The following is a 14171-nucleotide window of genomic DNA, read 5'->3' as shown; positions in this document are numbered from 1 at the left end:
ACATGGGTGAAGGCACAGGAGCAAGAACAAGCATATTCTACACCGGGGAAACTTTCCTCGCAATGGAACATACATATGAAGAAACGGAAAATGAATTTGGATAGATGGTGTGGAATCAGCTTATGGAGACACTCATATACCAGGCAAAATGTAAGCTGCAGTTTTGTCTAGTTCACACTTGTATCAGTAACTGACATGAACGAATGAAGAGTTTTTACCAATGATAAAATAAGAATTCAACCAAAGGTTTGAGGGAAGAGATGACACACAATGAAAGTGATGTCTAAAACTGACTAGTATATATGCTGGATGGATCAAAGGAAAAAGACGATTATCCAGAAATAAAACCGGAAGATTATTTCATTAATCTAGAGAGGGGTGATAAAAGCTTGAGATAGGGTGGGAAAAAGACTTACACTAGAGACATTTAAAAGAGAATCAATGTGAACCTTGAAACTTATGCTAAGTGAAAGAAGCCAGTCATAAAAGACCACATATTATTCTATTTACATGAAATATCCAGAGTAGGTAAATCTATAGAGACAGAAAGTAGATTATTGGTTGCCTAGGGCTTGGGGGATGGGTTAGGGAGAAAACACTAGTGACTGCTAATGGGTATGGGGATTTGGGGAAAAGTTGATGAAATGTACACAACTCTGAATAAACTAAAACATGTTCGAGTGTAGACTCTAAATAGGTTAATTACATGTTATGTGAACTATATATCAATAAAGCTGTTATTTAAAAAAGAGAAAGAGAGGGGCTTCCCTGGTGGCACAGTGGTTAAGAATCCACCTGCCAATGCAGGGGACACGGGTTTGAGCCCTGGTCCGGGAAGATCCCACATGCTGCAGAGCAACTAAGCCCGTGCGCCACAACTACTGAGCCTGCACTCTAGAGCCCACGAGCCACAACTACTGAAGCCCACACACCTAGAGCCCGTGCTCCGCAACAAGAGAAGCCACCACAATAAGAGGCCTGCACACCGCAATGAAGAGTAGCCCCTGCTCGCCACAACTAGAGAAAGCCCACGTGCAGCAACGAAGACCCAACCCAGCCAAAAATAAATAAATAAATTTTTACAGATAAATAAATAATTAAATAAAAAGAGAAAGGGAATCAATAGAATGTGGTGCATGACAAGATGTGTGTTTGATGAAGAAAATGAATCATTCACTGTAGACTCTATATAGTTTGATTTCATTGAAATAACAAGACTGTCCACTAATACCATTATTATTTAATATTGTTTTAGGAGTGCTGCATGATGCAATAAGACATAAAACATGAAAGGAAGGGACCAGATTATTTCCTTCAGAAAACCCAAAAGAATCACCTAAAAATGATAGGCATTCATGCACATTTAGTAATATATGAGATGGACACAAATATCAGTATATTCTAATACACCAGCAATAGCTGATAAGAAAAAATATTATACAAAAGTTTAACCTTAAAATAACTTAAATAACAACTGTGAGTGGCTTACACTATGGAGAACAGTATGGAGGTTCCTTAAAAAACTAAAAATAGAATTACCACATGACCCAGCAATCCCACTACTGGGCATATACCCAGAGAAAAACATAATTCAAAAAGACACATGCACCCCAGTGTTCACTGCAGCACTATTTACAATAGCAAGGACAAGGAAGCAACCTAAATGCCCATCGACAGATGACTGTATAAAGAAGATGTGGTACATATATACAATGGAATATTACTCAGCTATAAAAAGGAACAAAATTGGGTCATTTGTAGAGACATGGATGGACCTAGAGATTGTCATACAGATTGAAGTTAAGTCAGAAAGAGCAAAACAAATATCATGTATTAATGCATATATGTGGAATCTAGAAAAATGGTACAGATGAACCGGTTTGCAGGGCAGAGAGAGAGACACAAATGTAGAGAACAAACGTATGGACACCAAGAGGGGTGGTGGGGGTGGGGGTGGGGGTTGTGGGATGAATTGGGAGACTGGGATTGACATGTATACACTAATATGTATAAAATGGATAACTAATAAGAACCTGCTGTATAAAAAATTAAATTAAATTTTTAAAAAAAGTCAGTGGCTTATACAAAGGAAAAAAACAAATTTGTATTTTTAATAAATGAAGATTTAATAAAATGGAGATAGGGAGACTAAATGTTGTGAAGATATCAATTCCCAAATTAATTTTTAAAAGCTTATTAAAATATCCAGATAGGAATAAATAAAAATAACTGGCACTGTAAATTTGGTGAAATATTTCAAAAGCCTTCAAAATGTTCATACCCCTTACGCTTTGTACCAAGAAAATCTTCTAGATAAAGAAAAACTTTATGTACAAGATGCCCCAATCTTCTCTTTTAGATCCTAGATGATAACTCTCATGTCTTCCTTAAGGTGTTCTCTTCTCATCCTCAGTTCCTTAAAACAACATTTACTCACCTGGTTTCCAGACCAGGTGAGTTCTATATCCTGATGTTTTCCCCTAAATGGACTATAGTTTGTTAGTGCCTCTCTTTAAATGTGTCATTAACTTTGGTTGTTTAGAAAAGAGTAAAATAAGTAAAACAAAACTCAGCTAAAGTATTGTTACCACAATTTATAAATAACCCCGTTGGGTATATGATTTGTTAGTGGTTATTTCTTAGAAAGTGTATATCATGTGTTGCTATTAGGAACACACTTTCCTGGGGTTGATTGGAGTTAATGGTCCTTGAGAAAACATAAATAAAAGGAGGTCTTATCTATGGCTTTTTAAAGGTAATGGGGAGGAGAATAAATTTTAAAATGTTGGAAAATGTGCTTGCTTGACTCAAAAAAAAGAAAAAAAGCCAGCATAATTTCTACCCCCTTTATTAAGAAAAAAAAATAACACCCTTATAAAGTAGTAAACCTGGTTCTTCTGTTCCATTTCTGCATCAATACAAAAATAATATACATTGCTTTTAAAAATGCCAAAACAACCATATACAAGGTGAAAGACGTGCTTTTCCAACTTGTTCCCTTCCCTAGATTTAACCATTATATTCATTTTTAAAACATCATGAGATTATTCAATAGTGATGTTCATAAACCACTTTAGTTTTTATCTCCAGTATTATATATAGCTTGATTTTTTGCAAAATACATTATTAATTTTTTAAAATTTTATTGAAGTATAGTTGATTTACAATGTTGTGTTAATTCAGTTTTACATATATATATTCTTTTTCATTATGGTTTATCACAGGATATTTTTCTCCACACCCTCTCCAGCATTTATTTGTAGACTTCTTAGTGATGGCCATTCTGACTGGTGTAATATGGTCCCTCAATGTAGTTTTGACTTGCATTTCTCTAATAATTAGCGATGATGAGCATCTTTTCATGTGCCTATTGGCCATCTGTATGTCTTCTTTGGAGAAATGTATGTTTAGATCTTCTGACCATTTTTTGATTGGGTTTTGTTTTTGTTTTTTTTGAGTTGTATGAGCTGTTTGTATATTTTGGAAATTAAGCCTTTGTTGGTCACATCATTTGCAAATATTTTCTCCCAGTCCATAGGTTGTCTTTTCATTTTGTTTATGGTTTCTTTTGTTGTGCAAAAGCTTATAAGTTTGATTAGGTACCACTTGTTTATTTTTGCTTTTATTTCTGTTGCCTTGGGAGACTGACCTAAGAAAACATTGGTACGATTTATGTCAGAGAATGTTTTTGCCTGTGTTCTCATCTAGGAGTTTTATGGTGTCATGTTTTATATTTAAGTCTTTAAGTCATTTTGCATTTATTTTTGTGTATGGTGTGAGGGTGTGTTCTAATTTCGTTGATTTGCATGCGGTTGTCCAACTTTCCCAGCACCACTTGCTGAAGAGACTGTCTTTTCCCCATTGTATATTCTTGCCTCCTTTGTTGAAGATTAATTGACCGTAGGTGTGTGGGTTTACTTCTGGGCTCTCTTTTCTGTTCCATTGATCCATATGTTTGTTTTTGTGCCAATACCATGCTGTTTTGAATACTGTAGCTTTGCAGTACCCAAATCCTTTGGGTAGTATTGTCATTTTAACAATATTAATTCTTCCAATCCAAGAGCATGGGATAGCTTTCCATTTCTTTGAATCATCTTCAGTGTCCTTTATTAAGGTTTTGTAGTTCTCAGTATGTAAGTCTTTCACCTCCTAGGTGGGGTTTATTCCTAAGTATTTTATGTTATTTTTGATGTGACTTTAAAAGGGATTGCTTGTTTACATTCTCTTTCACATATTTCATTGTTAGTGTAAAGAAATTGCAAAATACATTATTACATTACTTGTAGTCTTTTTTTGTATTATCAGCTATTACTATTTGTTCACCTTGGCCTTCTTATATCTCTTTAAATATGATTTACTGCTCTCAGATGTTATTTTTATGTAAAATTATCATTTTAACTGTGATTCACTTGAAAGTATCCATTTCTAGCTCTTTCCAAATTAAATTTAATCTTCGATTTTTTCTTATATCAAAATCAGCATGCATATGCATATGCATCAATGAGAAAGAAATAAAGGCAAATTTTATCTTGTTAGTGTATGAACTGCCAAAGTCTTTGAAGCCCGTGCAGTATTAGTTAAGTGAGGAGGGCTCTGATGGACCATTGGCTCCAAACTCACGGATTTTTGCAGGCCAGCAGGTGAGGGGACTGTGGGAGGCAGGCAGACTCAAGACACTGTGGCCTCACGGGGACAAGTGTCAGTTGAAGAGCACGTGCCTCGGCAGGAGCAAGCAGCCTCTACTCACAGCTGGGATCATCATCGTGTTGGAATTCAGGCCTAGTTTTTCCAGATCTAATGATTTTCCAAAAGAAGCCAAAAATCTGGAATTTTATGTGAAACCTTCCAATTATTAAATTGGCTTATTTTTTTTTTAAACACTAAAAGATTTTTTTTTAAATCTTGAGGCTAAATATAGCACTCAGACTGCCAAATTGCAGCTTCTGTGTATTCTCATAATTATCAGCAGCAAGAGAAACCTATTTTCCACATTTGTTGCATGTTCTTAGGGGAGATAGAGAAAAAACTATTCTATTAACTCATCAGAAAACAGATATTATTGAATGTACAACATAAAATACTACGTTAGTACTTACCCTATATGTTTTCAGTCTATTTTGGGAAATCGACCACACTGCTCTTATACCGCACGATAACTGTCAAGTTAGTCTGTGAAAGTAGGGTTCCCCATTTGTTGGTCCTCAGTCCTCTACAACACACTACAAAAAAAAGAGGAATATGAAAGAAATTTCAACATCTTCATTTTCCAACCTCCAGTGGTTTAAGCCAGAGAGTTCTTTTGGAGTGAAAATACTATGTCTTTTCTTTCTCAGAGTTGCTGAGAAATTATAATTAGAGGTTTTCCTGTTGTGTAAAGGAAAGGAATTCCTCCTGCATCTGCAAGACTTCTCAACAAATTTGCTTCTTCCCTGTTCCATTTCTCTTTCTGCAGGTGATAGAGGGAAAGCTGGCTCCGTTCTTGGGCAAGGTCATTAAATTTGCTGCCTCACATGTGTACAGCTGCAGTCTTTGTAGCCAGAAGGGGTTCATCTGTGAAATCTGTAACAATGGAGAGATCCTCTACCCTTTTGAGGATATTTCAACAAGCAGGTACACAATCTCTTGTCTTATAAAAGTATACCTGAATATGTCACATGCAGTGTTACTGGGCCAGAGCCGGCCAGCTTTTAGTTGAGTACTGTATCTGTCTCGTCCTCTGTATCAGATTTCCCTTATTCCTGGAGATCATTTTTAACCCTTTGGTGTCCTATATTTATTTCCAACTCATCTTGCTACCTTTATCCAGAATGAGGTAACAAAGTTGCATAGCCTAGCTCTGCATTATTAGGTAACAAAGAATGTTCAGATTCATTTTTAGAACGAAGATGGGGAAGGAAGAATCCTCACAACCATCCCAGGTCAAGTGATAGGCAATGGAAATCACAGTCACAGAGGAAGACCAAAACTGGATTGGCCACTAGGAAGAAAACCAGAGGACACTGATGAACAGCCCTCTGGCTCACCACATGCTCTTCTGCATAAATGCACTGCAGTGTAGTGATGAAAGTTTTAGGACCCAAAGGAGAGAAAAGTGGGAGTTCACGTGGGATTATTTTTCTAACCAAAGTAATATTTGGGTATCGTCACTTCCATTGATTGATGGATGATTTTTTCCCCAGCCTAAGAGCGGGGTTTTTCCTGTCACTTTTACTGAGTCATAAAATGATGCATATCACATTTCCTTTCATCCCAAAAGCATAACAGAAATATACATTGTATGTATGTGCACTGGCTTCTTTGGGCACGAATGTCACGGCTCATTTCCCACCCTGCTGGGCTCACTTACTCTGTGGTTCAGAATAGAAGGTGAGGCACATAGCCAGGGAGGGTTGAAGCGTGTGTAGTAGAGCTAAGATATTAAGAGTTGACTCAGCCCTTCTGGCCTCTTCTTAAATGCAGAGGCTATTTGTAAACATCCAGGCCCCACACACAGAAAGACAAGACACATAAACACAAGACCCACACACACACACATGCACACACTCCAGCCTCCAGTTTCCTGAGTACAGGTATTTAGCTAATAATCTAAAGATTATATACTTCTTAAAAATGTATACCACACAAAAACTTGTATACACATGCTCGTAGCAACAGTATTGATAATAACCAAAAACTAGAAACAATATAAATGCCTATCAGCTGATTACTGGATAAACAAAATGTGACATATACCCACAGTGGAATATTATTCAGCCTAAAAAGGAATGAAGTATATGCTGCAACGTGGATGAACCTTGAAAACATTACGCTGAGTGCAAGAAACCAGACACAAAAGGCCACATATGTTCCATTTATAGGAAGTGTTCCAAATAGGCAAATCCATAGAGACAGAAAGTAGATTAGTAGTCGCCTAGAGCTTGGTGAAAGGGGAAAAGGGAGTAACTACTAATGGGTATGGATTTCTTTTGGGAGTGATGAAAATGTTCTAGAATTAGATAATGGTGATGGTTACACAGTCTTGTGAATACAATAAAAAGCAGTGAATTTTATGCTTTAAAAGAGTGAATTATACTGCAATAAAAATATTTAATAAAAAATTAAATTTAAAAAATGCTTCCAACTGAATAAACCATATATTCTGGGCCATAAAAGAAGTCTCAGTAAATTTAAAAAGATTGAAACCATACCAAATATGTTCTCTGACACATGGAATTAAGATATCCAGTAGAAAAAAAAAATCTGGGAAACCCCAAAATATTTGGAAATTAAATAATACACTCTAAAAATTCATGGGTCAAAGAAGAAATCCACCACAAGAGAAATTTTAAAAATATTAGTAAATGAATGAAAATGAAATACAAAATATCAAAATGTATGGAATGCAGCTAAAGTAGTGCTCTGAGTGAAATTTATAGCTATAAACACCTATATCAGAAAAGAAGAAAGAAGTTCTCAAATTAATAATCTAAAATTCCACTTTAAGAAACGAGATAATGAAGAGCAAAATAAATCCAAAGCAAGCAGGAGGAAGGAAAGGATAAAGATTAGAGCAGATATCAATGAAGTAAAAAACAGAAAAGCAGTAGATTGATGAAACCACAAATTAGTTCTTTGAAAAGATCAACAGGGACTTCCCTGGTGGTCCAGTGGTTAAGAATCCGCCTTCCAATGCAGGGGATGCGGGTTCGATCCCTGGTTGGGGGAGTAACATCCCACATGCCACAGGGCAACTAAGCCTGTGCACCACAACTACTGAACACATGAGCCATAACTAGTGAGCCCGCATGCTGAAACTGCAGAGCCCTCACACTCTGGAGCCTGTGAGCCACAACTACAGAGCCCACGCACTCTGGCTCCCATGCACCACAACAAAAGATCCCGTGTGCTGCAACTAAGAAAGACCCAACTCAGCCAAAAATAAATAAATATTTTTTAAAAATATATCAACAAACTTGATAACCCTTTAGGTAGGCTGACCAAGAAATTAAGAGAGAAGACATGGATTCCCAAAATCAGGAATGAAAAAGCGTACAGCAATTTAAAAAATTTTAAAGAGATAGTATAAACAACTTCATGCCAACAAGTTAGACAACTTAGATAAAATGGATAAATTTCTGGAAAGACAAGTTACCAAAACTGACTCAAGAAGAAATAGAAATATGAATAGACCTACAAGAAATTGAAATAGTAATCTTAAATTACTTTAAATCTTCCCATGAAACAGTTGGATGGCTTCACTGGTGAATTTTGTTGAATATTTAAAGAAATAATACCATCCTTTACACAGTGATAAAGAGGGGCATTACAATAATGATAATGGGGTCGATTCTTCAAAAAGACATAACAGTCCTTAGTGTGCATGAACAAAGAGTCAAAATACATCAGACAAAAACTAATAGAACTACATGGAGAAACAGATGAATCCACTGTTCTATTTATATATATACACTATTATAGTTACAGACTTCACCACCACTCTATCAGTAACTGATGGATCCAGTAGGCAGAAAATCAGTGAGCATATAGTTAAACTGAAAAGCACTATCAACCAAGTGAATCTACTTGACATCCATGTCAATTCATGTGGTTCATCCAACAACAACAGAATTTGCATTCTTCTCAAGTTCACATGGAATATTTACCAAGAGAGACCATATTTTGGGCCATAAAACACATCTGGACAAATTTTAAAGAATAAAAATTACGCAAAGTATGTTCTCAGACCATAATGAAATTAAACTAGTATTTCATAACAGAAAGATACCTGGAAAATACCTACATATTAGAAGATTAACAGTATACCTTCAGAGACAGCAGAAGCAAGAAGAACTACAATCCTGCAGCCTGTGGAATGAAAGCCACATTCACAGAAAGAAAGACAAAATGAAAAGGCAGAGGACTATATACCAGATGAAGGAACAAGATAAAACCCCAGAAAAACAACTAAATGAAGTGAAGATAGGCAACCTTCCAGAAAAGGAATTCAGAATAATGATAGTGAAGATGATCCAGGACCTCAGAAAAAGAATGGAGGCAAAGATCGAGAAGATGCAAGACATGTTTAACAAAGACCTAGAAGAATTAAAGAACAAACAGATAAACAATAAAATAACTGAAATGAAAAAATACACTAGAAGGAATCAATAGCAGAATAACTGAGGCAGTAGAATGGATAAGTGACCTGGAAGACAGAATGGTGGAATTCACTGCTGCAGAACAGAATAAAGAAAAAAGAATGAAAAGAAATGAAGACAGCCTGAGAGACCTCTGGGACAACATTAAATAAACAATATTCACATTGTAGGGGTCCCAGAAGGAAAAGAGAGAGAGAAAGAACCCCAGAAAATACTTGAAGAGATTATAGTCGAAAACTTCCCTAACATGGGAAAGGAAATAGCCACCCAAGCCTAGGAAGTGCAGAGAGTCACAGGCAGGATAAACCCAAGGAGAAACACGCTGAGACACATAGTGATCAAATTGACAAAAATTAAAGACAAAGAAAAATTATTAAAAGCAACAAGGGAAAAATGAGAAATAACATACAAGGGAACTCCCATAAGGTTAACAGCTGATTTCTCAGCAGAAACTCTACAAGCCAGAAGGGAGTGGCACGATATATTTAAAGTGATGAAAAGGAAGAAACTACGACCAAGTTTACTCTACCCAGCAAGCATCTCATTCACATTTGACAGAGAAATCAAAAGCTTTACAGACAAGCAAAAGCTAAGAGAATTCAGCACCACCAAACCAGCTCTACAACAAATGCTAAAGGAACTTCTCTAAGTGGGAAACACAAGACAAGGACCTACAAAAACAAACCCAAAACAATTAAGAAAATGATAATAGGAACATACATATTGACAATTACCTTAAATGTGAATGGATTAAATGCTCCAAGCAAAAGACAGAGGCTTGCTGAATGGATACAAAAACAAGACCCATATATATGCTATCTACAAGAGACTCACTTCAGACCTAGGATCACATACAGACTGAAAGTGAGGGGATTGAAAAAGATATTCCATGCAAATGGAAATCAAAACAAAGCTGGAGTAGCAATACTCATATCAGATAAAATAGACTTTAAAATAAAGAATGTTACAAGAGACAAGGAAGGACACTACATAATGATCAAGGGATCAATCCAAGAAGAACATATAACCATTATAAACATATATGCACCCAACATAGGAGCACCTCAATACATAAGGCAAGTGCTGACAGCCATAAAAGGGGAAATCAACAGTAACACAATAATAGTAAGGGACTTTAACACCCACTTTCACCAATGGACAGATCATCCAAAATGAAAATAAATAAGGAAACACAAGCTTTAAATGACACAATAATCCAGATAGATTTAATTGATATTTATAGGACATTCCATCCGAAAACAGCAGATTACACTTTCTTCTCAAGTGCACAGGGAACATTCTCCAGGATAGATCACATCTTGGGTCACAGATCAAGCCTCCGTAAATTTAAGAAAACTGAAATCATATCAAGCATCTTTTCTGACCACAACACTATGAAATTAGAAATAAATTACAGGGAAAAATACATAAAAAACACAAACACATGGAGGTTAAACAATATGTTACTAAATAAACAGGAGATCACTGAAGAATTCAAAGAGGAAATCAAAAAATACCTAGAGACAAATGACAACAAAAACACAACGATCCAAAACCTATGGGATGCAGCAAAAGCAGTTCTAATAGGGAAGTTCATAGCAATTCAAGCTCTCTTCAAGAAACCAGAAAAATCTCAAATAAACAATCTAACTTTACACCTAAAGGAACTAGAGAAAGAAGAACAAACAAAACCCAAAGTTAGTAGAAGGAAAGAAATCATAAAGATCAGAGCAGAAATAAATGAAATAGAAACAAAGAAAACAATAGCAAAGATCAATAAAACTAAAGGCTGGTTCTTGGAGAAAATAAACAAAATTGATAAACCTTTAGTCAGACTCATCAATAAAAAGAGGGAGAGGACTCAAATCAATAAAATTAGAAATGAAAAAGGAGAAGTTACAATGGACACTGCAGAAATATAAAGCATCGTAAGAGACTAGTACAAGCAACTCTATGACAATAAAATGGGCAACCTGGAAGAACTGGACAAATTCTTAGAAAGGTATAACCTTCCAGGACTGAACCAGGAAGAAATAGAAAATATGAGCAGACCAATCACAAGTAATGAAATTGAAACCGTGATTAAAAATCTTCCAACAAACAAAAGTCCAGGACCAGATAGCTTCACAGGTGAATTCTATCAAACATTTAGAGAAGAGCTAACAACCATCCTTCTCAAACTCTTCCAAAAAATTTCAGAGGAAGGAACACTCCCAAACTCATTCTATGAGGCCACCATCACCCTGATACCAATACCAGACAAAGATACTACAAAAAAAGAAAATTACAGACCAATATCACTGATGAATATAGATGCAAAAATCCTCAACAAAATACTAGCAAACAGAATCCAACAACACATTAAAAGGATCATACAACATGATCAAGTGGGGTTGATTCCAGGGATGCAAGGATTCCTTAATATACACAAATCAATCAATGTGATACACCATATTAACAAATTGAAGAATAAAAACCATATGATCATCTCAATAGATGCAGAAAAAGCTTCTGACAAAATTCAACACCCATTTATGATAAAAACTCTCCAGAAAGTGGGCATAGAGGGAACCTACCTCAACATAATAAAAGCCATATACAACAAACCCACAGCAAACGTCATTCTCAATGGTGAAAAACTGAAAGCATTTCCTCTAAGATCAGGAAAAAGACAAGGATGTCCACCCTCACCACTCTTATTCAACATAGTTTTGGAAGTCCTAGCCATGGCAATCAGAGAAGAAAAAGAAATAAAAGGAATACAAATTGGAAAAGAAGAAGTAAAACTGTCACTGTTTGCAGATGATGTGATACTATACATAGGTAATCCTAAAGATACCACCAGAAAACTACCAGAGCTAATCAATGAATTTGGTAAAGCTGCAGGGTACAAAATTAATGCTCAGAAATCTCTTGCATTCCTATACACTAAGAACAAAAGATCAGAAAGAGAAATTAAGGAAACAATCCCATTCACCATTGCAACAAAAAGAATAAAATACCTAGGAATAAACCGACCTAAGGAGGTAAAAGACCTGTACTCAGAAAACTACAAGACACTGATGAAAGAAATTACAGATGATACAAACAGATGGAGAGATATACCATGTTCTTGGATTGGAAGAATCAATATTGTGAAAATGACTATACTACCCAAATCAATCTACAGGTTCAGTGCAATCCGTATCAAATTACCAATGGCATTCTTTATAGAACTAGAAAAAAATTTTTTTAATTTGTATGGAGACACAAAAGACTCCGAATAGCCAAAGCAATCTTAAGGGGAAAAAACAGAGCTGGAGGAATCAGACTCCCTGACTTCAGACTATACTACAAAGCTACAGTAATCAAGACAATATGGTACTGGCACAAAAACAGAAATATAGATCAATGGAACAGGATAGAAAGCCCAGAGATAAACCCACGCACCTATGGTCAACTAGTCTATGACAGAGGAGGCAAGGATATACAATGGAGAAAAGACAGTCTCTTCAATAAGTGGTGCTGGGAAAACTGGACAGCTACATGTAAAAGAATGAAATTAGAATACTCCCTAACACCATACACAAAAATAAACTCAAAATGGATTAAAGACCTAAATGTAAGACCAAACACTATAAAACTCTTAGTGGAAAACAGAGGAAGAACACTCTTTGACATAAATGACAGCAAGATTTTTTTTGACCCACCTCCTAGAATAATGGAAATAAAAACCAAAATAAACAAATGGGGCCTAATGAAATTCAAAAGCTTTTGCACAGCAAAAGAAACCATAAAGAAGATGAAAAGACAACCCTCAGAATGGGAGAAAATATTTGCAAACGAATCAAAAGACAAAGGATTAATCTCCAAAATATATAAATAGTTCATACAGCTCAGTATTAAGGAAACAAACAACCCAATCGAAAAATGGGCAGAAGACCTAAATTGACATTTTTCCAAAGAAGTCATACAGGTGGCCAAGAGGCATATAAAAAGCTGCTCAACCTCACTAATTATTAGAGAAATGCAAATCAAAACTCTAGTGAGGTATCACCTCACACTGGTCAGAATGGGCATCATCAGAAAATCTACAAATAAGAGACGCTGGAGAGGATGTGAAGAAAAGGGAACCCTCCCGCACTGTTAGTGAGAATGTAAATTGATACAGCCACTATGGAGAACAGTATGGAGGTTCCTTAAAAAACTAAAAATAGAATTACCATATGACCCAGCAATCCCACTACTGGGCATATACCCAGAGAAAAACATAATTCAAAAAGACACATGCCCACCAATGTTCATTGAAGCAGTATTTACAATAGCCACGTCACGGAAGCAACCTAAATCCCCATCGACAGATGAATGGATAAAGAAGATGTGGTACATATATACAATGGAATATTACTCAGCCATAAAAAGGAATGAAATTGGGTCATTTGTAGAGACGTGGATGGACCTAGAGACTGTCATACAGAGTGAAGTAAGTCAGAAAGTGAAAAACAAATATCGTGTATTAACACATATATGTGGAATCTAGAAAAATGGTACAGATGAACCAGTTTGCAAGGGAGAAATAGACACAGATGTAGAGAACAAACGTATGGACACTAAGGGGGGAAAGCAGGGGGCCAGGGCGGGGAGCGGGTGTTGGGATGAATTGGGAGATTGGGCTGAGATGTATACACTAATATGTATAAAGTAGATAACTAATAAGAACCTGCTGTGTTAAAAATAGAATAAAGTAAAATTTTTTTTAAAAAACCCAATATACCTTCAAGTAACAGATGAGTTTATACCTTTACATTCACATAAAAACCTGCACATGGGTATTTATAGCAGCTTTATTCCTAATCACCCCAAACTGGAAACAACCAAGTTGTCCTTTAATAGGTGGATGGATAAATGAACTGTGGTATAGGCATACAGTGCAGTGTTATCCAGGGATAAAAGAAATGAGCTATTATGCCACAAAAGGACATGGAGGAAACTTAAATGCCTATAATTGAGTGAAAGAAGCCAATCTGAAAAGGCTACGTACTATATGATTCCAAATCT

General features: G+C 36.0%; 1 protein-coding gene across 5 annotated transcripts in view; it reads left to right on the top strand.

Annotated features, from left to right (window-relative positions):
* PLEKHM3 (pleckstrin homology domain containing M3) overlaps nt 1-14171 on the top strand; it is a 184547-nt gene that overhangs the window by 147710 nt on the left and 22666 nt on the right. For 3 of the 5 annotated variants that reach the window (XM_004262790.4, XM_033428843.2, XM_033428834.2), the window contains exon 7: nt 5453-5610. The exons of 1 other annotated variant lie outside the window; for it this stretch is intronic. In XM_004262790.4, coding sequence (XP_004262838.1) covers nt 5453-5610 — 158 coding nt within the window. Of the gene's footprint in view, nt 1-5452; nt 5611-5866; nt 13403-14171 lie in introns of those variants that run through there. One more of the 5 variants, XM_033428854.2, reaches the window with a different exon arrangement.

Source organism: Orcinus orca, chromosome 7 (genome assembly GCF_937001465.1).
Source record: "Orcinus orca chromosome 7, mOrcOrc1.1, whole genome shotgun sequence".
NCBI classification, from domain to species: domain Eukaryota; kingdom Metazoa; phylum Chordata; class Mammalia; order Artiodactyla; family Delphinidae; genus Orcinus; species Orcinus orca.
The sequence above is the reverse complement of the archived record's forward strand: the minus strand, read 5'-3'. Positions and strand labels throughout refer to the sequence as shown.